Genomic DNA, 23,884 nt, shown 5'->3' on the forward strand with positions numbered 1-23,884 from the left:
GTAGACTCAGAAGAGTAGACTCATGGAGAGGTTCTGGTGACCTTTTTCCAACTGGCCAGCTGCAGCTTTTAAAAACGTTAGATAACCTTGTCCATGTCCTTATGGCTGCCAGTGACAGGACCGCCAAGAGAGCCCACATAGTCTTTCCTACCCAGTAGGCACAAGTCTAGTCTTTTTGGTCTCCCAAGGGCCAACTCTAGCCAGCTCTCTGAGGAGGGGCTCTGATTTTCATTATTTGTTTTGACTCTCAAATGAGGTTTTTAAAATCCAGTCTAAATTAGGACACTTGGGATCACTACTGAGCAGATAGACCTGGTTAGAGTACCTGTGATAACATCTTAAATGGAGAATGGGGGGTATTAAATATAGTACTAAAGTTCTGAATTCTACCTTTCCTAAAATTTGTGAGGAATCAACTGCATTTTTCTCCCTCGCTTAAGTTTTGCTGCCAAGGTAGCTGCAGTCCCAAGCGTACCCTGTGTTCATTATCATGGTCTGCCAAAGGCTGTGGTACCAAATCAGAGCATTGCACACGCACATGATGATATTTTGCCATGAGATAAGTGTAGTGTATATGGAAATTCAGTTAATGGACTGTCTCAGTGGGCATTAATGTAGCATCCTAGCATAAAGCTAACCTCACCTCACTGTGTCACTGTTTTGCTCATTACTTTGTGAGACAGGTATTGCCCAGCCATGATTGCGCTTGTCACAAGAAACAAATGCACAAATGAAGACAGGCTCAGGGGCTGCTGGGAGGTGTCAGTATAAACAATGGCATGATTTGCACACTGGTCTCAGACAGTTTGCATCCCTTTTACTTGTCAAGTTACTTTAATGATGGCTATAAAATAAATAGCTGTGGCTATAATCTTTAGGAATTAAAATGATTACCTGGCAAGTTGAAGTAATTAACTATTCTCAGCCAGGAATCAAACAGGAGATATATGGGTAGAAGGATGTGAAAAGAATATATTAACTCAGTAGGTAATAGTACTATTGTCCATACTTTTTAGTTTTTTAAAAGAAAAAAAATTGCATGTTGAAATCATGTACGGTCAGTTTTTATGACTGCTAGAGCAATTGAGAGCAATCTTAGCAGAAAAAATGCAAGACATGGTATAGGGCTGCATGTGTTTGGTCTGAAAATACTCTTCTGTCTGTTTTCTTGTAAAAGGTTATCAAGTGTGCGCTTTCCTTCTAATTAGATACAAGGCCAAATTGAAGGGTGGGATTAGAGGGCTGGAATTCTATATAGTCACAGAATGTACCTCCTCTTCTCTTCCTTCCTCACTTTTGAGAAATTCATAGTAGGGCCACAGAATTTTGAACTATGCTAGTTCTTTACCATTAATTTCCTGGAAATGTGTTCTCACTGAAGTAACGAAAAAAGTGCTGGTTTTGGACACTTGCATTCTGTGGAATCATCATTCTGTGAAACAAAGTGGAAATGCACATAGTCCATAAATACCAGGCTGTTACATGCTCATTTGATTGTATTTTGTGTTCCAGATCACCACATTATGCTTGCCCTGAAGTAATCCGGGTAAGTTGGTTAACATTAGAGCGTATAAATATATTTTTTAAAGTGTCACTTGTTGCAAATATGCTGACAAACCCTCTGTACAGGAAATCTGTCCAAGGCATTGGAAAAGACACCAAGAACGTAGCTACAGTTTTGTTTGGCTCGGCCCCGAGTCAAGCCACATCAACTCTATGAGGGAAATGATCGTGTGTTATTGTCACAGTACCCTTTGTGCCACATGATCAGACAGAAATACAGTAGCCTCGTTTAACTTGATCTTCCCACCCAGGGGATGCAGTCCCATATTTCCTGTCTCTGATGTAGCTGTCATCTGAGCAGAAGAACCGGGGTTGGCTGTCAGTAGTGCTGGTCTCCATTAAATGATACAAACCATCCTTTCCCTGTAGTCTCCCTTTGTCCTCTGAAAATAAGTAGCCAAGATTTCAGTGGCCAAGATCCCCCTCTTTTAAAGCATAGCTAAGATGTAAAGACAAGCGGGAAGTGTACAGAAGAGACTGTCCAGACAATACTCTGAGTTTGCAAATGATGTGCCTGGTGACAAGCTACCTGAAGAACCAGGAAGATAAAAACACCTGCTTGATATCTTTATTGCAGCTCTGACACTGTGTAGGTGCCAGATCTAATCATTTGTGAGTTGTCAGCCATTCCTGCCCTGCTCCCTACTTCTGGGCCCATTCTCACAGATCCCAGAGAAGGCTGTAAACTGATGTTCATAAAAATTCAATTAATGGGCAGTGTCATGGCCTCCTAGTTGGGAAGCAGGTGGCTGGACTGAAATATGGGATTTCCCATTTTTCCCTCTCTTGTTCTTCAAGGATAATTAATACATTTACTGGTGAGCAGTGTTTTGAACTTCTATGTCATTGCTGCACAGGGAGAAAAATATGATGGAAGGAAAGCAGACGTCTGGAGCTGTGGAGTCATTTTATTTGCGTTGCTAGTGGTGAGTCATCTTCCTTGTGCTGTCCTTTAAAAAGAAAAGAAAAATCCGAAAATGCTTCTGTATGTAATGGTGATTCTATTGACATCATGTACAGATGGGTTTTTTTTAGTTCCCCTATTTTTGCATCCTTTCCTCTTATTTCTACATCAGTCCCAAAGGAAAAGCATGAGGAATATTTCACTGCTTCTTTGAAATGCTGCTGCCCTTCACAGGAGAGCATAGACAAGCATCAAAAACTTGTCTCCATAAATGCTCATTGCTGCCTTGCGATATTGCAGCACATTTTTTAATCTGGAAAGGATGTGCAGGGTTACAGCTCCATGATACATAGAGTGTCAAATACACTGTCCTTCACAGGATAAAAACATGGCTAAGTTTGGAAAGAGTTCAGTTTTTCTACTGTATGTATATATGTTTTTCAGTAGGTACATGCATACGTTAACTGCAGTGTTTTATCAAGAGAAGATTTGAGTGCAACAATTTTGTTTCATGCAAGTATTGAGTTACATTCTAATTTGGTACTCTTAGGAATATAAAGCTGAACCAGTAGTACAAAGTTTAAATTGGTTTCCATCTGGCTCAGTAATACTTTCTTTAGTATTCAAGATGCGATATCTTGTAACTTACACTTCCTTAGATCAAAGTTTCAGTTCTCTGTGGAGTTTATTCTGATTTGCAGCGGTAATGTAATGCTCCTGAACATACGACAATTGGATATCCAGCTGAAGGCAGATAGGCTTGGCATTTGTTATCAGTTTCCATAGTATAGTATAGGAGAATATGGTTTATGATTATATAAGCATACATGATGTGCACATTGAATCATGTATATGAGAACAGATTTTATGTGCATGTTAAGTTTTTTATATCTAGAATGGTTCAGATAATGTGTTCTATTTTGACAAAAGCACTTGTACACTGTACAATCAGAGATAGATTCTGCATATTGTTTTTGTTTAAAATACTTGAAAATTTGAAAATATTTTTGTTTAAAAAAGTATGCCGATAATTTTTAATGGCCCAAATCAATATACCTTGAAGTGATCTCAGTGTAATGCTTTAATTCACCTTAATTGATCTTACTCTTTTTTTCTTTTTAGTCATTACAATTCACTGACATTTTTTAAGTTTTTCAGTTTGTATCTTGATGTTGCAAGGGAAAAAAATTAACTTTCTCACTAGATAGCACCTGGTCATCTATTGCTCCTGAGCAGCTATTTTCATGGCTGATAAAACATAACTGTATAATGAGTTCTTAATAGAACTTCTTGAATTTGTAAGAATAGATGAGAGAATGTTTCAAAATGGTTAGGATTTGTAGGAATGGACTTCTCATTTTCAGGGGGATTCTCTGCCAAGGTTTGGTGTCTCTCTGTTGCTGCATGTTCATCTGTTCCTACGTATATACATGAGGCTGCAGAATGATTGAAATGAGTCTATTATTGACAGATGGTGCAGAGCTCTCCAGTTAATTATGTCAGGACAAATCCTACAAAAACTCTAAAGCTATAATAGCAGGTGGTAGTGACAAAAGAGCTGTAGTTGTTACGTTCAGGAAATGCCACAAAGCAGCCTTGCTGACTTCATTGGGGCTTAAATTGTGTTAGCCAAAGTACTGAACTATCAGAGGTGATTTTCCTTTAAGTCTGGAAGGTTTAGGAAAGAAGTAGGCAACTCGGGAGATTGGTTGCAGAAGACAGGGAAGCTCTCTCTTCAAGGCTGCTTGAATGAACAAGCAACAGTAAATAGCACCCAGTAGCGCTTGCTGTCCAGCTTTCTGAGGCTGCTGTAAATGGAGATGTTGGTTGCTGCAAACCATGGACACAGAATGGCTTGTACAGATGCAATACTCACTGTAGTAAGAGCAGTGCCAAAATTGACAACTTAAAAGATTCATTATCACAGCAGCTGACAGCTTGGAGCTTCCCACCAACCGTCTTGGAAATCAAGGCAGCTCAGCACCTACTAGAATTAGGCAGTGAAAGAAGGAAGTGAGAATATCTAGGAAGGTGCAGACTTGCTATAAAAGCTTCAGTTGGTGGAGTTACATCCTAAAGATTTCAACTTTTTTTCCTTTTTGTCCTTGCAGCTAGGATCGTTTGCAGTTTTTTGTAGCAAGCTGATGATCTATTCAAAATGTAATTTCAGCTAAAAAAACTTGAAGCCATTCATATAAGTGAGTTACAGTAGGGAAGCAATAGGAACTGATGACCTGACCACAGCATGGGAACCGGATAGAGTATATTAAACAGGTAGAATGTCTACTGCTTCCAAAGGCCAGTGTTGTGGCTGTACCATTTCACTGCTCCATCAGAAAGAGGATGTTCTTTACTGAAAGACTCTGAAATGCTGTTTACCTCCTTTTCAATGTCTGCAGTAAATGTGTCTCAGGAAGATTAAAAATAAGAGACGGTAAACATTGCTGCTGTGAAAGTATGCCCTAGAGGAATACCAGCAGATCAAACACTTGAGCTGAACTTAAGTGAATCCATGCATCTTTGGTGAATTTGCCTGGAAAGGCAATTTCATATTTTGTATTATGTTTTATACTGGTAGGCATTTTCTAATTAAAGGTCTAATAAAAAAACTGTGTCCTCAGTTTTGTTTCCTGTGTTGGAGAAAATACAGCAGTGCTAAGAAATTATTTATTTTCAATGTATAAAAAGGGTTTTTTAGTTATTACAATAATTCATGATGAACTGATTTCCTCTCTTCCATTCTCTCACCATGTTTATCCTTTTCTCCTTTTGCTTTCTCCAATTCCCTTTTGCTCATCTTTCCCATCCACCACTCTGTCACATCCATGCAGGGTGCCCTGCCTTTCGATGACGACAACTTGCGGCAACTGCTGGAGAAGGTGAAGCGTGGAGTGTTCCACATGCCACATTTTATCCCCCCGGACTGTCAGAACCTTTTGCGGGGGATGATTGAAGTGGATGCCTCGAAACGTCTCACGGTAAGAAGGCATTTGCTGCGAGTCGTGTGAGCAAGGCTTCATTTGTCACCTTGTTGCAGTTATGGTTGAATAAGTAAGGTAACTTGCTGAGTTACTGTCACTCCTGTGTCTTTCCTCCTGAGCAAAGAATGAGTGGAGCTGGTGGAGTCTTTGGGAAAACGTTAGTTACCCTCTCTTTTGAACCATGATGGAGGATTACCTTTGTGTCTCTTCTCTAACCTCAGAATTCTCCTTCCTATGCAACAGTGGGCATTTTGAAGAAATCCCTCATAACGTCATCACAGTGCTACTGACCAGTTAGCACATTTCAGAGTCCACCTGAGTTGTCTGGCTCTTCTGGCTGGTACAGCAGTTTGTCAGGGATATGATATAATTGTTTGAAGGTCAAAACTGTTAGGAGTGTTACTTGATGCTTTCCTATTAGAGTATGCTTTTCCTACATTTCCGACAAAAGCAATGGCTTCTCACTTCACACCACACAACCTGCATTGTATTCTATCTATCCTGCATATGCTCTGCATTATCCTCTAGCAGCCTTCCGAGCAAGTGTCTTCTAGTCTGCTCTTCCATCTTGTGCCCTGTGGTCCTGAGCACAAATAGGCCCACAGTGTTGAGCTCCTGGCATTCAGCACTGAGTCTTTGCATCAAGGATACATCCCGTCATAAGGCTGAGCACTGTGTAGTGGTTGTATCCTTCATTAACACTGTGACAATGTTTGGGGGGATTAAAAAAAATAGCAATTAAAATAATTTTGAAAATTAAGATTGCCTTCTTGTCAGTGGAGGCTTCTGCCTTTATGGGTACATTGCCCTTGTAAATCCTATTGTCAGGCTCTGGTGATGATTTTATACAGATTTACTAAGCTCACAGATTCTGAGTGGGAGTATATATAAAGAAATGTAAATTTAAAACTCCTCTTGGTTCTTCAGTCTGCTAAAATATTTATAAATAAACTCTCAGATCAGTACTTGGCCCCTCTGCTGAGATTGCTAACAACAGCATCAGTCTGTGCCAGCTGTGATGTTGCTTTTGGGATGCAGACACCTGTCTGCTAAGAGGTGAACTGAAACTCTGAAACTCCCTTCACAACTCTCCTTACAATATTACCTGGCAGCTGCAGCTGTTTTTTTCTTCATTCAGTACAAAACCAGGTCATGCTCTATTTAGTGACATAGGTGAAAAGTTCTTCATGCTATTACTAGTATCCCTACTTCTACAAACCCAATAGCCATCATGTTTGCAGGACATAAGTACCACTGATTGGAAAAACAAACAAACAAACAAACAAAAAAGCACTTTGAAAGGCCTTTTTTAAACAGACTTTTAAAGAAATAAAAAATATTTGTCCAATTTTATTAATAGAAAGAACACTGCAGAGGTTAGGGCTGTACCTGAAACATGAGACAAGTGTGCTTCATGATCAAGAAAGTCAGTGAGTCCCTCTCTAGCTTAATTTATTTTCCATGATGTAAACATAACAGATTTTCTGGGTTTTTTTGTGGGTTTGGGGCTTTTGGGGGGGAGGGGCGCGGTTTGTTTGTGGGTTTTTTTGTTTGGTTTGATTTTGTTTCATTTTGTCTCAAAGATCTTAGCGCTGGTAGTTTGAGTATGTCAGGGAGCAGAACATCAGATACTAGATCTTCTTCAAATTGTTCTGAGTTTTGACATAGAGCATAGTCCCTAAATGTTTTGAATTGTACAATAGCGCAGAGAATGCACATGCATAAGAGAGAAAACAGTTAAGTTAAATCAAGGTCCCAGAGAGACACACATGCACCCCTCTCCTTTTCTTGATCAAAATGAAGCTCTTATTTCCTTAGGGAAGAAAGAAAAACAGATTGGATAGTTATTGACAAACACTAACCAGTGAATTGTGGATAAGAATTTCAAATAAAACATATTCAAGAGCTGAGAGCTGGGAGGAAAAAATTACAGCTCTTTGTTATTAGTTGCAATCTTATTTTCATTATTTTAGGATATCTTGGTTTGCTGTCTGTGCTGCTGTCACACTTCCCTTTCTATGCTGTTAGCATGCTGGTGGCTTGCATTACCAGGCAGAAGGCAGCTCTTTGTTTGCTGCACAGGAGCTGGGAATATATAGTCCATTTTGAGGAGAAATGCGAATTCTATTTTAGCCGTGTCCTGTGAAAAAGCATATAAATATGGGTTTATCTGGAAGCCTCTATTCCTAGAAAATATCTCACTTGAATCAATTCGATATTTATACAAAGATCAGAGTGAAGTTGTGGCTTGGGTACAGTAAGTACAGATGTAGCTCTTAACATTACTGATCATTTGCTCAATGTCTCACTGGTGAATTCAGCAGAAAAATATAGTAAAATGTAAGGTCACTAGAATTATTTTCTTTCATTTTTCCCTTCCCCTCTCTGTTTTGTTCTTTTTTTTTCATTTGTATCTCTTTTCATCCAACTGCATTTCCCTCCGTGCAGTAGTTGCCATTTCACAGCACACCCACACCTTCCTCGGTCCATCTGTTAAAATGATCAACAAAACCAGAACCAGCATTCACGTTTCACTGTCATCATTCGGCTTCAGTATCAGAGCTTGAGAGGACTAATGGAGAGGAGAGTACTCAGAATTATTGTTGCTGGCCCTTTCCTGCCTTAAGAAATAGGCATTACCTTTCTTTGTATACAATTAATTTATGGAAAAAAAGGGTTTATTATGTCTCAGTGGAATATAAACAAGGCTCTTAGGGACATGGTTTAGTGCTAGAGTTAGGTTATGGTTAGACTCAATGATCCTAAGGGTCTCTTCCAACTGCAATGATTCTATCATTCTGTAATATTGTTCATGCTTGCCATATATTACGTAGCCTCAAGCGTGGTTAGTGGGACATCCTTGACCCATCGCCTTTACTGGGCCTATTTTATTAAACGTGCTTTAAAATAAAGGAATTTATGGTTTTCTTTCAGTAGACTGCAACAGTTGATCCTAGCTGCTGGTCATTATATTTCTGACCACCCATGTTCAGGAAAGATGAAATCAAAGGAGGAGCACTAAGGTGGTCAGCATTTGAGAGTCTGAATAGCACAGCCTGAAAGACTTCCATTTAGTCTACACAGATGATGTCTAAGAAAGGTTGTATTAGTTGTCTGCATATTCATTAGAGGTAATTACCAGAGAGAAAAGGATTATTTAAAGTAAAGGAAGATGTTGGCACAAAAACAATTGTCTGTCAAATGGCCTTACATGAAAGCAGGCTAGAAATTAGAAGCATTGTACCCATATTAGTGGGGTTCTGGGATAGCTTTCTAGTAGGAATAGTGTCAGGAGGGAAAAGTGAACTAGTTTAAGCTTGAGAAGGTTTATGGAAGAGAATGAGCGCTCTCGGTGCCTGCAGTACTGCAGCATGAGCTTTCTTTTAGTTATATGCTCTTCAGTAAGTGGAGGTTTTTTTTCCCCTGGAGGTTTCAAATGATTCAGCATCTGTACAGCAGAGAATTGCAGCTCCTGTAGTGGAATCCATTTGCATTCTCAGCTGATATTTTCTTCTAGAGAAACACAAAGGCAAAAGGGGCAAACTAAGGGTCTTTTGATCCGCTTTCCTTTTAAAGTTGGATGAGCATTATTGAAACTTTGTCTGTACAGCAAAGTGGATCAGAGCAGATATTGCAGAATAAGCTATTCTGCTTAAGCTGTTATTGTTCTAGTGTTGACATTTTATTCCAGATTAGAATGACTTGTCTTCCATGTTGGGTGTCCACATAGTCTGAAATACTTGTCTCTGAATGTTATCCAACTTCAGTTACACACATGCTCAGAATCTCCTCTCTGTCGATTTGATTTTGTTTTTTCTTGGGACTAACGTATGCTAATGATGGACCACAGCATCTGAAGAATGTTAAAAAAATAAGCAAGGAAAAACACACCCTGATTCCTTTATTTTCCTAGAACTTCTTATGGTAAGGTGCCTATCAGATAATTTAAATTATCTCACTTCACCACCTGTAGAATGGAGGAAATTATCCAGCTAATGTATTTAGGCTGTAAGCTTTTGGCTGCCAAGGACCTATTCATGCACTGTGCACGTAGCACAGTGATACCTTGCCCTTGTCAAGGTCCCTGGAGGCTGCTATAGTACGTCTGCTACTACTGACACAGATAATGGTTTTACCAGTGCCTTTTTGCACTGCCAGCTTGAATATTTTGGTCAGGAAAAGCCTCTGTCTTGACATTATACAATAGGCTTAAAGCTCAGACTAGAGGATCTTCTGAATGAAGAAGATTCATCTGAGATCTGGGTAGATTTAGTGCACAGATGGGTTTGAGACTGTTCCCCTTCTGGACAGGGAAGTTTGAAATTTGACATGAGTTCAAGCCCAGAAGCCTTCATCCATATCCGCAGACTTTAAGAAAGTTTTTCTTCAGGTCAAAACTTTTTAGCTTGGCAACCACTCTGCTGAGATCAGTGCCGAGGATGTAGACAGCGCTGTCTTGTTTTCCATCTGCCTGTCTGTCTCCATCTGTTGTTCCCTGCCTCAGAATTCAGACGTAAGCTCCTTGGGGGAGGAGACCTCTTTTTTCTGTTGAGCTCGTACAGCTTTCTGTCAAAATGGGTCTTTCATCTGTGAGTTTAATATATATTGAGTGTATTTTTACCTAAAGCCATGATAAAGGAATTCCCCCTCTCCTTCCATTAGAGCATTTTACCTTGCAGAAGTCTCTCCTTTGACTGTGCATATGCAGTGGTTCTGAGCATGTTTTGTTGTTTCAGAGATGACGTCATGAGACGATTGCCTGCGGTGGCTGGGAGATATTAGAAAGCAGCATTTTTACATCTTCCATAAAATGGCATTAAATTTGGCAAGCTCATGTGCAAACAGCGAGAAGAACCCTCTGGGAAGGGTTGTTAAATGCCTTCGTCACTTAAATGCATTTAAACATTGTGTTTAAATGAAGGCAGGAGGAGTGAGATTAGCTCCCACTGTGTGTCTCCCTCCCCTGCATTGCACAGTAAAAAGCATACAGACTTCTCCTTGTCAAAACCAATCGCCCTCCCGTAACCCTCCTGTCACTTTAATGCAGATGAAAAGCAACAAAGCATTAATTAATTACCTTTAAAAAAGCACAGAAGACGTTGGCAGCAGCCAGCACACTTGTAATAATATTTCAGTGCAATTACATTTGAATCAGAATAGAAATTGGTTTCTTAGAATATTTTTCATATCTGGGATATCCCAGTGTGCTTCACAGCAATGGTTTTGATGTGGATTGATGTGGATTGAATGGCAGATGTGTGGATAAACAGCAACCATGAGAGCTCTCATACACCTTCGAATGTATATCAAGGTGCTACAGGGTTTCTCTTTCAGAAAAATGCTATGGATTCATTAGCTTCAAGGAGTTTGATCAGCAAGGATGGGCAGAAGTGATTTCTCTTTGACATCTTCTCCGAAGGAACCCAGAGGTTCTGTGACTAAAACACAAACCGGTGATCTTCCTTTCTTCCCTCTCTCTGACTCAAAAAATAAAGTGCTGTTGTCTGCTTTGCCATGGCGTTTCTGCATATCTCAGCCACAAAACAACAATGTGACCCATGAAGACAGAAAATGCAGCAGGAGAAGCAAGCATGAAAGAGGCTTGGACATCACTTAGCTGTATCATCTGCATCTTGTCTGAAATCGTTAATGTCCTAACCCTCCATGCGGTGTATTTGAAATAACGGGTAGATATGCATCTCATAGGGTGCTTTCACCAAGCAAAGAAGGTACAGTACACTCCTTAGCAGATCCTTGCAGTACTGTGGACCTGATAAGTAGCCATACTAAAACGCCATCCTTTGGAAACTGTGCAAAATAGGCTCTTCTTATGGTCTGCGTTTGTACCTCAGCTTGCAAAGAAATGGGGCAAGGGGGGAGGGGGGTGTCCAGGCTACTAGGGGAACACCCATAATGTATGTCTTATTTCCTTTAGTTAAGCTGGTCAAGGGAGATGGTAGAATGTCAGGAATACTCCACCTTTCTCTTAATAGTGCAGGGATGAAAGGGCTACCTAATGCAAGGGCAATCGTGACAAAAGGGAGTTATTGTCACAGAGCTGAGGCCACAGCTAGAAGCTGTACAAGTCTGCCCAGGCCCGTGGGTATGTGTACTGGGGGGTACTGGTGCTCCCAGCACTTGGGCTGGTTAGAAGACAGCTAAATATGCAAGTACCATCTGCACCTCTGACTGCAGTGTTGATGCAGTCTTGGTTTTAAAAGAGGCTGTTTGTCTCTCCTACTGCTCCCCCCAGCCTCCTGTCATGCTTTCCTAAGCTGCATTCCCTTGTTTCTTTGTTTTCAAGAAAAGCCCTGTCTCACTTAAAAAATGATCTCATGTAGAGCTGACCTCAGATCTTCCGGGTTTCCCAAGCACGGAGCTGTTGTTCCATAGCACAGAGACCTCCAATTCCTTGCTTTCTGTGGCAAACACCTACTTTCTATCTTTGGGATTTTGTTGTTTGTCCATTCTTCTTTTTTTCTTTTTTCTTTTTTTCCTCTCTGATTCTCTCTATTCCAGAATTGAAGTGGAAAGTGATAGGAGCAGGACAGCTGTCTCTGTTCTTCCTGACCAGTTTAATGGGTCTGTGATATCATCTTATAGCTGTTAACACTGGAGTTTCCTTCCAGCTCTCCCCTGTCTCTCACCTGCATTGTGCATGTTGTTCTGCATGTTCAAAGGTGCTCCATAACGAGGAGTATGAGAAATATTGTCCACATAATAATTAATCCCCGGGAATCTATGAAGAGTTCTTTTCTACTGATGATGCTTATAAAAAAAAGTTTAGGAATGTTCTACTGTAAGTATGTCATATGAACAGTTTGTTCTCTCCACTGTTATGAGTTTCTCTCGGTGAAATGGTGTTACTTTCTCCCATGCTTGTGGAAAACATGGTCATCATGAAACATTTGGCGGGATCTGCCTTCAGTAGGTAGACAAGGCCACCATTCAGCTTTGATCAGTCCTTCATTAAATAGTAAAATGCTCTTGTGTAACAGGAAGGAATGAAGTAAAAGAAATTTGCAGTGTAGTGTTCAGGTGCTGGAACAATAAATGGTATTATTTTGACATAAAAACATATTCTACTTGGTCTTTAGATTTTAATGGTACATGTGGAGCCAATCAAGAATGGGTCTTGGCAGAAGATTGTATGACACATGCACAATTTATTTTTTCACATTATCTGTTTGAACCTGTCTATTTTTCCTTTTTTTTTTCCCCAAAACAGAACTAGAAATGAACTAGGTGTAAAGACTCAGCTATTATGCACCTACAGAAAGGAGCAGTTTGTTAGCTTCAGTTTAGTTATAGAGGCAAAGGGCTTAGAAGGGCAAAAATTTAAATTGTTGCAACACTTGTCTGTGAAGCCTTGAACTTATGCATTTTCCTGGGATTTGCTCCTGACTGATTCCTTGTGTCTGGAATTGTAGTCTCATTTCTGGTGGGGTGGGCGAGGATGAGCATACTCCTTATGCAGCATAAAGTTCCTGCTATTTGCATAGATCCAACTCTGGAATGTTGACAACTTGAGTAAGCCTTGATAAGGATGTCTTGTGGAGTTACCTTTTTGTTTTACAGCACTAAATCCTTGTTTTCTTTTTCTTTACAGCTAGAACATATTCAGAAACACATATGGTATATGTAAGTAACACTTTTTTAATTCACTTTTTGTTATTGGTTCTGTTATGGGATCTTACATTCTAGTGATCTCTGAAGAGAGAGACTAGAATTTGAGCGCAGCCTTCACAGAGATGGAGAAAGGGGCAGAGGACAGGAAGGCATCTAATTTTTTTTTTATATATATACAGTGGCTAACGATTGTTTGAAATAAGACATTCAGTCCAGCAACTTGCTGTGTTAGAAAGATACCTGCAAGTGATCAGCAAAAAAAACCCCAACTAACAGCAATATTTAGTTTGCTATCCAAGTGCTACAGACAATCCCTTGTAGTACCTTCTTGACAAGAAAGCTTTCATTTGTTCCTTCTTGGCATCTTGGCTTTTCTCTGAAGTAGAAACAAAAATGATTATATTGATAAGTAAGCACCTGTGAATAAGAGCTTTTCTGTCTCATAATCCCTGCTCCTTCTTTGCAGCAAGCTAAGAGGCTGCTTCTGACCTTGTAACCTGTTGATGTGAGAGTAGTTCTGTGACTTGATTAAAAGCAGCAGTCTTGACAGTGAAACAGGAGGTCTGTGAGCAAAGTACGCGCCTGTCTAGTACTTTGGGTATAAGGAAGATGGATGGCTTTTAAAAACGACCTTGCATTTTGTGTAGTATTTCAAGAAACCTAAGTAAATAACTTTTTTTTTTTTTAAATACTGATGATAACCTAATCAAACTAGTTAAACAAAGAAATGATGCTTTGATACATGCTTCAGGGAGTCAGCATACATATAGGTTCCTCAGGTGGGTGATAAGGAAAGTCCTGCCTTCAGAATCCTATCATTGCTCTTGGGAAATACTTGAGTATTAAATGAACTGATATTTAAGCCTGTCGCCAGGAAAAACAAACCAACCAACCACAAAAACCACTTTGTTTTGTTTTCTCTAATTCTGTCTTATGGGTGGTGTTCACCTCTGGATTTATCTGACTTCAGTAGGACCTGAGGGTGTTCAACGGTTTGTTGAATAAGATGTTTTTCTCTTAGTTCACCTGAAATGGTGGCAGCACTCTGCCCGTGGCTTTTTCATGCTCTCTACAGTTATCACTTGACATGGCACCTTTTTAAAGCAAAGAAGGACCAGAGTGTTTTTTTGCTGCAGATATTGGTTTTTTTGAAACTCTCCTGGATAAATGTAGGAGGGGGGAAGTCTCTTACTGTAATCTCTAAAATACCCCTCCTATAATGTCTTACTAGCAATTCCAGAAGTAAATGCTGTTTAGAGCAGACTGGATAGTTGATCCCCTCTGTTTCTTCATGAAGTGAAATCAGCTGACTTTCTCTGTGCTTTGATCATAACTAGAATAGGAATTCAAATGAAATGTCATTGATCACTTATTATTATACCTTTCCTCAAGATTTTTGCCTGGAAGTTTTCACCTGTTGGAGGACTGTTGTCTCAGGGTCACATGTACAATTAGGCACCTGTTATTTAATGGCTTTATTCTATATTTAGAATTGGAAGAATTTTTTTCTTTGCAGACATAAGCGTTTGAACATTTTCATGTCCTTTCAATGAAAGTCAGACTCTCTCATCATTGACACAGTAAACCTGTTTTTTACTCTACTGGAAATGGTATCTGAGGCTGTTTTCAGATGTAGAAACTGAGTTTTGCAAAAGCAGGTCTGCCTTAGATTCCCAGTGTAGTCAACGCAGAGAGAGAAAGGCTCTTCCAGAAGTCTGTTCAGATGGTCTAAAATGAAGTTTCTGCTCAAAATAGATTTTTTAATGAGTCTCTGTCTCTCATTCCCTCTATACTGGCTATGGATTGACCTAAGGTGGTTAGCCTCCTTTGGCTAAATTTAGTCTGTGAATAACCCTGCCACTTCCAAAAATCAACTACTTTCATCTGGTAATGTTTCACAGCCTCTTTGCATTCATTTTGCCTGGAATTATTGATGCTGACAGAGAAGGAAGGGTTGTAAGTGTTTTACTCTATGGCTGTTTTGCTCACATCTTTCTTTTCTTGTTTATTTCATGTAACACTGCTATTCTATGTAAAACTTCATTCTTTGTTATATATAGGTTACTGACCTGTCATTTGTACTCAGAAGATATAAGTGGTTTCACTTAATTATTCAAATAAATATTAAGGCTACTGCAGAACTGAGGAAAAGATTTAATTGCATAGTAGGCAGACAGGGAAAGGTCTTGAAAGTTGAAATCATGATTCACAGGCCTAAAAAAGGAAAGAAGAAACCAAAGAGAAACCTTTCATCACCAACCTCCAGTTCTTCTTGCTCTCCCACACAAATTAATTTAGTGAAGTTTTTTAAGCCTTTTTTATTGAAATAATTTATTTTTGCCTCCAGCGCAAATAAACAGCAGTTATTTTCACATTTTTTAATAAAGCAAGAGGGCAAATAAAATTACCTGTTATGGTAAATACATAACTCCTATTACACTGAGTATTTGCCCTAATTACAAAGATACAAAAATTGCTGTTCTCAGAAAAAGTGTAACTGTACCAGTTCAGCTTTGCTTTGCACTGATGTAAATGTGCATCTTGGTGAGATTCACCATAGAATTTCACAGAGAGAATGAAAAAGTCCACTTTGGTCTGGAATCACAGCCGTTGTACGCACTGATCCTCGCAAAAGAGGATGGGGTTTAAAGCAGCAATTACATTCATGTGAGCCTTTAAAAAATATACGTGATTTGCAGTATTCATGGTGTGACATTGTTTGATGTCTGTGTGGGCTGAAATGCAACAAATTTGTCACTCTCCGCTAGACTGAGAATGGAACAGGGAATACAGTCATGCCAATCACAGCCCAGACCCAGTGATTTTCATTTCCTGAAGCACTGAATTGCGTTGCCAAATGACAAGGCACCTCTTTGCAGATTTTGCTTGTACCTGATGAGGAGCTGTGAAAATTCCTGACTATGTCTGAGGCTGACCAGGTGCAGGACATAAGGAAAACCCACTTTTCAGTGCACAGAACATGGCAAGCTGTGCTCTGTAGAAATGGTTCCCACACTGAATGACGTAAAAGAAGCTTGCAGGTGATATCCTGCTGAAGACTAGGGTGACTAGTAGGAAACTGAGATTTTGTGGAAATTTTCAACAGCAATAATTCTTTTTAATCTCTTTAAATTACCTTAAGAACAGCTTCTTGTAACATAATTAATGACTGATTAAGTCAATACATTCAAGAAGTGAACTCCAGATCATTAAAAAAACAAAAAAGCCTCAGCTGCTGTTCAAAGGTCCATCCTGCAAGAATTTATCTTAATGACAGGGTCATCACTGGCTTTAATTGTGCAAAGTTATGATTTAATCATTGCCTATTACTTACTGAGAGCTAGATCCTGATCCTAAGAGGCAGAAGTAGCTACCTCTTAGAGACAGGACATGCAAAGAATAAGATATTTCTGTACTTGAACAAGGATTTTTGAATCTAGCCCTTTGATTCAGGACCGTGGTGTCGTTGCAGAAGACACAGACCCTACTGCAAGACTCTAAGGACGTGTCAGAACCTGTGTTTTAGTGGTTCAAAACATAAGAACAAATCCCAAGGAGCAGATCCTGTCTCTGTCCTGTATATCATGCTTCCAGTCCCCTAAACTGAATGAAACTGAGCAGGGTGTATGTGAGTACTCAGTGTAAGTGAAGTGGCATCTGACCCTTGTTGTTATGACCCATGTAACACACACCAGAGTCTGACTCCATGACGTCATCAAGAAGGGCGGAGCACATTTTGCTGCTTGAAAAGAAAATAAAATTAAAATTTATGAGTCTTTCTGCAAGTGATGTCACGCAAATATGGTAAACAGAGCAGATGCCTCACAACTGCGTTTCAACTTGCTTAAAGATAAATTGCAAATAGCACCCAGCAATCTCGTGTGGTTGAGGTGTAGCATGTAACCATCCTGCCCCAGCATCATAGCCCTGGCTGTGATGACTTACTGTTGCCTTCTTAGGTTGGAGGAGATAATCTGCATTGGCTCTCTTATTAGTACACTGCCTGAGACCTTGAGCTCATGTGTATGATCCTACCAGATTTGCTCTCTAACCTACCTGAGAAAAAAATAAACACATTTGAACTGGAGCTCCTTTTCTTTGTAGATGCTTGGATAGCTCACATCTGAGCCCACAGCATTTTAAGCTGTGTGAGTATGTTCACAAGCTGTGTTCTCCGTATTTCAGTCAGCATCCAAAGATAGAATCTCTTGCCCAAACACAGCCCTATAAACGCTGATATCTGATGCAGTTTAAATATTCCCAGATCCTGTTGCCTACCCTGAGAGTCTGGACCAACAGTTACACATTTACATCACATAAGAAAAGGAAGGACCTCACCTACAGAGTAGGAAAACCTCAACATCACATAAAGCGTCCATTGAGAAATAGCTAGAATTCAGAACAGACAGGTTCTCCAGCCAAAATACCACCCCCATCAAATCCACCTCTTCGGGTGGACAGAGTTTACGTAAGTTGCTCACTGCCTGCCTAAACAAACTCAAAGGATATTCAGGGTACCTGCAAAAGATATACTTCAGCCAGTTATAGATATCCTGACACCTTGACCTGTTCCTTATAGTCAGGGCCTTTAACTGCAATGAATAATCAATACTTCCTGAGTCTAGTGAATGGGATTAGATAATTATGCACAAGCCTGTGTTAACTACTTTTAAAAGAGTAATATGCTCTACCACTTGCTAATGGTGTGTTCCCAAGTCTGCCACTGACCTTGGGCATTACACTTGGGCCACAGTTTTCAAATTTGCATGGCTGAGGAGAAGCAGAGGTTGTTGTATTTGGTGTAAATAAACAGCCTGGTTCCCCCAAAAACCCTTTAAAGTGTGTCAAGTGTGGACCTGAACACTGAGGTCTCTTAATCACATTAGAGGCTTTGCTGCTGCAATGCCAGTTGTAATAAGAATTTATGAAGAACAGTGACAATTTGTTTGCAGCTACTTCTTTGAAAGAGAATCATTCAGCTTGCACTTTTAAGCCTGATAGCCTGAGTTCTGACCTGCTGATGAGACAGCATCTCTAAAACTGCCTAGTGTTTTATAAATATTTGGCATTAGGACACTGAACAGCTGCTTAAATTATGAGGGCACTGGTAAGTGAAGTTCCTACTGCCTTTCTGACTGAATGTAGACATTTCTCATTAAAGACCCAAATCCACAAGGTGCTGGTCACTCTTAGCCTTCATGATGGTTTCTTCTGAAAAGAATATCTGCCTAGCTGCGAGGTCTGGTCTCTCAGCGGGAATTTAACAAGCTATTTCCATCTGTTGCTGCGGGCTGTGTTTCAGAGTATGGGTTCATTTGTGACTCATGTTTCTTTTCTCTCCTTTCCCTGCCCCCTTTCTCTCTCTCATCTTCTTTCCTCTGCAGAGGGGGTAAGAATGAGCCAGAACCAGAGCAACCCATCCCTCGAAAGGTGCAGATTCGTTCTCTCCCTTCCTTGGAGGATATTGATCCAGATGTGTTAGATAGCATGCACTCGTTAGGCTGCTTCCGTGACCGAAACAAACTCTTACAGGACTTGTTGTCAGAAGAGTAAGCACTTGCTCAGTCTTAATATCAGTTGGGTGTCCATGGGCTGGGATGCATACAAACCTGGGGAGAGGTAGAGATCACTTTAACATGTATCTCGCTGTGAAGGACCAGTAGCAACTTCTCACCCTCTGGCTGCTTGTTTGCTGGTGAGGTATTGGAAGCAAGCACTGAGCCTTGCTTGCACCGTGTATCAGAAACTCACAGAGTGACCAGCAACAGAGGCATGGTGATGTCTCTTCCCTTGCTGCCAGGCAAGGTCACTACATGAAGAGATGGGCCATGCAGTACGAATGGGGAGGTATCATTACTCTTTATTTGTGTTGGATATGCCTTTGTTGGCAAAATTTTATTTATTTCAAGCTTATGCCTGAGAGCTGGTGTATTTCATGAGGTGTTGAGAGAGGCACATAGTGGTAAGAATACTTAGAGGCTCAGGAGACCTGTCTCGCTGCCACTCCTGGTTTGAACTTCCTGTGGACACGTTATCTCATCTGTCCTGTGCCTCTGTTCTGTGTGTATAACATGGGAATCTTATTTCCTTTTCTCACTAGCTGCTTGTTGGAGACAGCAAGATTCTCAAAAGCTTTGTGGGTTGTGTATCTAGGTGGCAGGTACATGACCATTTCCAGCTTATTTAGAATAACTGTAACTGTTTGTTTGATAACAAATGATGTTGATTTTTTTTTCTCATAAAAGTTAAAGATTTTTCTTCTTTTTTTCAGAGAAAACCAAGAGAAAATGATTTATTTTCTTCTGCTTGACCGGAAGGAGAGGTATCCTAGTCACGAAGATGAGGATCTCCCCCCTAGAAATGAAATAGGTACTACAGATATGACCTCTGTCACCATGAACCCATCTCAACTAGTTCCTCTTCAACTTTTTTTTTTTTAAATGTGTACCCAACCGCTAGCATCACTGTTACCTTCCCACTGAAATGGTGTACAGCATTGGTGAGAATCCTCAGCCTGATTCATGGTTGAACTCAATCTGGCAGGCAGATTCATGGTTGAACTCAAAGGCTTCATTTTTTAGGACATGTCTGTCTCACAGTGCAGAAACATCCAAGTTGGTCTTGAACCAGGTATTAAAAAAGCTGGATCTATGCAAACAGATGAGATTTAACAGCAGTACAGTCTAGTGGCAGAATTTTCTAATTACTAATCTACATGCAGTGTTGCCAAAATGCTGCTGCTGGACTTCAGCCAATAAGGCTGTGTAGCATTGCATCCATGTGGAGTTATATATGTACAGATTCTCTTTTCTATAGGTAAATATATACACACTGAAGTATGAGTAATTTAATATTACATACCCGTTTATAGTACATACATCAAACTCCCATGTTTTTAGACTATCTTAGAAAAATTTTTGAACCTTAATATGTAGTGAGACTATATAACTTATAAATCTCTGGTGATATCACTTTGTTCCTGAAGAATTGTCCTTTATTGTTTTAGGGTACTGCTGATCACCAAGGACTTCACTAATCTAGACAACAGGAAAAATGCTTCTCTGAGGCGCTAACTATATAAATGACCCTTGCTGTGCAGAGTGACAAAAGTTTAACTAATAAACTATTCATCACTTCTATTTATGACATGAAATTGCATTTTTACATTGTAGTGTTGTGATTTTTAGGTATTGTATTTCAGCACTTTACAAGGCTAGAAGCAAAGGGCTCTTTATTTTCACTGGAAAGCCTGGAATCTCCCAAGCCTACAGGGCAGTGGTACAGTGAACTATGTTTGTTAGTACTCCATTGAATTATTACCTTATCTAAGTTGCAGGGACCAGAACCTATAATTTTGCAGGGAAATCTCTTCTGTGGGAGAAGAGATGGAAATTCTTAGCCAACACAGTAATTTTTAAACTCCTACCTGGATGAAGCTACAGAGAGCATATTAGCAAGGATCCTGATGAAGACGGATAGTTGTGCCCAGTGCAAGTCCTGTGGTCAGAAGTCCCTTTCTCAGTGCAGTTTGTTATCTAGCACTTTAGCAAATGGCTTTTGACTTAAATAGATTATCCAGCAATGTAAGGACACCATCATCTTGTTTTAGAAATGCTTTTGTCATAAGAAGCAAATCAAGGTAACTCTAGAATCTTCATATTCAGTATGTGAGTGAATATGTAGCTATGCCATAAATGCATCATATATCTCTTTTCCACATGCCAAAATATTTCCATGGCTTGGAATGAAATATTATGCTCTACTATTGTATTTTTTGTACAAGGAGGGAAAATGTTCCCCAACGGGAAAACACTACTCTGAATGTATCGTTGTGCCTCACTGGCACATTTTAGACTCTTTGAGGATTATTCTTTGAATGTTTGTATGTTGTGTTTCCTCTTCCACAGAGGGTTTCTACCTCTTCTGTTCCCAGCAGTATCTCTGAGAACATGGGGCAAGGTTTAATTAAGAGCAGTCATGCTTCTGATTAATATCTCATCATTAGCTATTAACAATGGCTTTGCACAAAGAAAGAAGAGCAGAGAAAAAGTAACAGATTTAATAATAGCAGCTTGAAGAAACCACATTCATGAGAGCTGTGCATTGCCTGAGCTCTTCAAAAAATGAAAACGTGCATCTCAGAGTATTTTGCTTTTTCCTCCTTCTTTGCATATTAGGTCTCAGAATGGATGGATGTCAGTAAAAACATTGCCAGCTCAGACTAGCGCTCTCCTCTGGCATCCCTTGTTCCCGCTATAGAAAGCTTTCGCAAAGGGCCAGGGAAGGGCCACCTTAGCCGTATTTTGAGTCCAGCTCCATTTTCTTTACCTGACAACATTTCTCAGTGAAATGAATCAATGTCAACTAATGTCTCCTTGAGGAAATGGCTTTTGTGGGGTGGAGTTTCTTAATAAACCAGAGAACAAGAGATTGGGCCAGAAGTTGAACCTTCATTTCCCGCCTTCCAGATCAATGCCTTTATAATTCGATCATTACCTGTAAGATTCTCTGTTCCTCTGTAAAAATCCTTAGGAATGGCTTCACTTTTCTGATGTGAAATAAAAGGAAAATGTATCCTCCAAACTATCACAGATCCAAACTAGGATTTGACTTTTTTTCCCCATGTGATATATTTCCAGAGAGTCAAGAAGAGAAGGACAAATAGTGGATGTTTTCCTGGTTTTAATTGCTGTACTTCTGCAAAATCTTTTGCTGCATTTCTTTGATATCACTTTAGACTTTATGGCAGGATGGCTGTCTATTTAACAATTTCTTTAGAATTTTTAGACTCAGTGCCCTGACGTTTCTTACTCAGCCTCTTCTAAAAAATATGTACGATACTTGCTACCATCAGCCATGTATAGTGTAGGAATGTAGCCAGTCTTAAAGAGGAATCAAATACTTTTGTTAGAACCTAAACCACATTCATGCAGGCTTCTGGATGTATTTTTCATTGAACCTTTGTGAACTGCAGGTGTGTTTCACCATCTGCCCTTTTTGCTTAGTCTCTCTCTTTGACAGTTTAAAATATAGATCGGAAATCAATATCTTCCAGTATCTTGAGCAGCAAGGTCTGATATAAAAGAACCATTTAGCTTGTTAGTGATATACTTCTCCTCCTTAATTGTTCTGTTGATTCCCTCATGGCCCCTCTAGCTACTGTCCTTCTCTCAAGCTTTCTGATGGCTGTACAATACACTGTTATTCAAGTCTTTAGCTAAATACTCTTCAGATTTCTTCTTCCCTCTTTTTTAATGTCCACCTTGTATTTGACATGTCACTTTTGTAAGTGTCACTCAGCTGAATTTCCATTTGCTAAAGTCTTCTGGTTTGAATATGCTTGGATCAAATTGCCTTTTAAAATATCTGTTCATTAAATGTTTTTCTTGCCTTTTTCCATCTTTCTTACTTAGACTCTATTATTAACTAACATTGATGCAGTCTGAGCTTACTCATCTCCATTCTTTTGACATTAACTGCTTTCTTCGTCTTCCTTCTTCCTTTTTTTTTTTTCTTTTTTTTTTTTAAGCAGCACTCTTCCACTTTCCTAATGCCTGATATCCCTCTGCAAAACTTGCATCAGCTCTCTGTTATTGATAGCAAAAGTAATTACATTGTCATCATGCATGTTCCTTGTCTCTGGTCGCACTTCTGATACTGTCAGTCATCCTATGGGATGAGTCCTTTCTCATTCTTTGAACTTCTTTGAAGAAGTAGGAGTTTGAAATGTCTAAATGTTGTCCCAGCTTACTTTTGAACCACTTATACATGTGCAAATGAAGTCACCCAATATAGCTGCTTTATTAGGTTTATCTCCCTTTGCTTTTCTCTTAACTTCATGCATTATACATTTTTTTCAATCTGGAGGTCATTATCCCTACTGGTATCTTTTTATTACTGGATGTAGTTTGAAATTGAGTGAAATACAACAGCTTTTTTCCAATTAATTTTTAACAGGAAAACTATTGCTCTTAATACAAAGAATATTTGGGTTATACAGTAATGGGTTCAGTTACTATCACTAGCTCATTTGCATTTGAGGCATCTTTGCTTATGCTCATTGCTTCAAGAATAAGCCCTGCCTTAAAGCTATCTTGTTCTAAAAAAACATAAGAGAGAGAAAAGAAACAAGCAAGTAGATAGGGGGTGTGAAGAGGGCAGGATAATAAAAATAATATCATCAGAATAGGCCGTAGAGGTAGAATTGTCAAATGCAATATTACTGGTTTTGCAAAGGAAGCCTTAAGGGCTGGGCACTATGAGGTTCTTTCTAACTGCAGAGGTGAAAGATGCCTTTTTTTTACAGGTGCTCGCTCTCCTCTAAAATTAAAAATTTGTCTATAAATAGAGGCAGGGAACTGAAATAGCCCAACCAAAGAAAAGAAAATCCTTCTGTGTTTTCCTTCCTTCCTTCCTTCCTTCCTTCCTTCCTTCCTTCCTTCCTTCCTTCCTTCCTTCCTTCCTTCCTTCCTTCCTTCCTTCCTTCCTTCCTTCCTTCCTTCCTTCCTTCCTTCCTTCCTTCCTTCCTTCCTTCCTTCCTTCCTTCCTTCCTTCCTTCCTTCCCTCCTTCCCTCCTTCCCTCCTTCCCCCCTCCCTCCCTCCCTCCCTCCCTCCCTCCTTCCTCCCTCCCTCCCTCCCTCCCTCCCTCCCTCCCTCCGTTTGGATGCCACGAGAAATATGAGTAATAAAACTTCTCAGCAGGTCTGCAGTTGGTTTACTGCTTCACCATGGAGGTGTGTATGGTTTGACAGATCACCTAGGAGCACTTTCTTCAAAGTGGTTTTGGTATCTAAAGACCAGCGATTAA

The 23,884-nt window shown here is 39.8% G+C and overlaps 1 protein-coding gene across 1 annotated transcript in view; it reads left to right on the forward strand.

Annotated features, from left to right (window-relative positions):
• The window catches only part of BRSK2 (BR serine/threonine kinase 2), a gene marked incomplete at both ends in the record, with an annotated part of 313,595 nt that overhangs the window by 241,456 nt on the left and 48,255 nt on the right, over positions 1–23,884 (forward strand). The window contains 6 exons of the mRNA XM_082058533.1: positions 1,513–1,546; positions 2,421–2,489; positions 5,299–5,445; positions 13,058–13,089; positions 18,462–18,626; positions 19,349–19,446. Of these exons, the coding sequence (XP_081914659.1) occupies positions 1,513–1,546; positions 2,421–2,489; positions 5,299–5,445; positions 13,058–13,089; positions 18,462–18,626; positions 19,349–19,446 (545 nt within the window). The remainder of the gene's footprint in view (positions 1–1,512; positions 1,547–2,420; positions 2,490–5,298; positions 5,446–13,057; positions 13,090–18,461; positions 18,627–19,348; positions 19,447–23,884) is intronic.

This window comes from Streptopelia decaocto (assembly GCF_964273445.1).
Source record: "Streptopelia decaocto genome assembly, chromosome: 7".
NCBI lineage: Eukaryota > Metazoa > Chordata > Aves > Columbiformes > Columbidae > Streptopelia > Streptopelia decaocto.